This window comes from Saprolegnia parasitica, assembly GCF_000151545.1.
Source record: "Saprolegnia parasitica CBS 223.65 unplaced genomic scaffold supercont2.45, whole genome shotgun sequence".
Taxonomy (NCBI): Eukaryota; Oomycota; class Saprolegniomycetes; order Saprolegniales; family Saprolegniaceae; genus Saprolegnia; species Saprolegnia parasitica.
In genome coordinates this window covers 273,874-275,178 of record NW_012156439.1, presented here as the reverse complement: position 1 = coordinate 275,178, position 1,305 = coordinate 273,874, and the positions used below count along the sequence as shown (strand labels likewise).

Genomic DNA, 1,305 nt, shown 5'->3' with positions numbered 1-1,305 from the left:
CCAAGGTCGGCAACAGGCGGCTGAGCTCCTCGACTTGCGTGCGGAGAAGCGAGCGCTCGGTCATGAACCGATCGCGGTGGCGCTTCTGCTTCATGCGATTGCGCATCCGTTGGTGCTCGGAGCGGCGTGCGCCGTCCTTGTTATCGTCGAGCACACCCATGGCATTGTGTTGCCAATGGACGCATAACGGCCTATATTGCACTGGATTGGCTGAAAACGAGCCAATCGCAGCGCGTCTTTTGACGGGCGTGACTAACCCCGTGAGAAAACGACGTCCGCACAAGGTACAGGTATTACCGGTATTACAATTCGTTGTGGCTGTGATGATGGTCCAGAGTCCACCTGCACATACACAGCTAGGCGCCATGAGATTTCTTGAGCTACATGATCGATTACTACTAGTATGGCGAAAGCGGTCGCCGTCAACGCGACCCCAGACGTTTTGGATGGCTGCGGGCGGACTTTGACCGGTGCCACACAAATTACCACCAGGAAGAAACGAGGAAGAAGATTTCTGGTCACGAGACCATGTGTACTTTCGTGCGTCTGCTCGTGTATACGACAACACGGCCGGAGTTCAAGAACAGCGAGGGAGACGCAAGCGTGTGCACATGGATGCTTGTCGCATTGGTCGCGTCATTTAACGCGGCAATCGAGGCACGATAGCCTAGCAGCATTCCTAGCGGCCGAGAGCGGTCGGGGTAGCTGAGAAAAGTCTCTTGTCGGCGAATACGACACTTAAGTAAGTACCAGTATCGGGTCGAATTGAAGGTACACTGACAGACGACTCCATGACGCACCTGGTAGCAGCGCTGTGTTCTGACACGAAGAAACCGTACCATGGGCCGTGCAAAACGTCACTTTTTGTCAAGAGAGTCTTACGTCTTGTCGGCCGCGGCTCGATGGCAGTGGTTAAGGCGCGGAGCTGTACTACCCTCGGACGGCAGCGCTATGACGCCAAGGACACTGTCGAGGAACGCCTGCCAGCCGTGCTGGACGACCAAGTGCTGGTATCGAGCAAACGCATGGGAGGTCGTACTTGACGCGACACTGCACTTTGCGAACTGTTCGATCCGAAGCAGATCGTCGCGCCACGTCATGACTTTGCCGTGTACAACTTTTGGACCATTGTATAACATGGTTCGGACGCGCGTTTGGTTGGGTGCGACGCGTTCGAGGACGTACCTACATTGTGAAAACACGCCATTTCAGGCTCAGAACTGGGTTTTCTCGACGCACCAAAAGAGCCGCGGGCGCCACATGTGGTTGATAGGGTGGAGGACGTCTTGGCTGGAAATTCCCAAA

At 55.3% G+C, this 1,305-nt stretch overlaps 1 protein-coding gene across 1 annotated transcript; it reads left to right on the top strand.

Moving 5' to 3' along the window:
* Positions 1-16: 16 nt before the first annotated feature.
* SPRG_09187 (hypothetical protein) lies at positions 17-187 on the top strand (the record flags this gene model as incomplete). The annotated part of the gene is made up of 1 exon (XM_012348619.1): positions 17-187. A coding segment is annotated over one exon (171 nt), but the record flags the coding sequence as incomplete, so codon positions are not given.
* Positions 188-1,305: the final 1,118 nt, after the last annotated feature.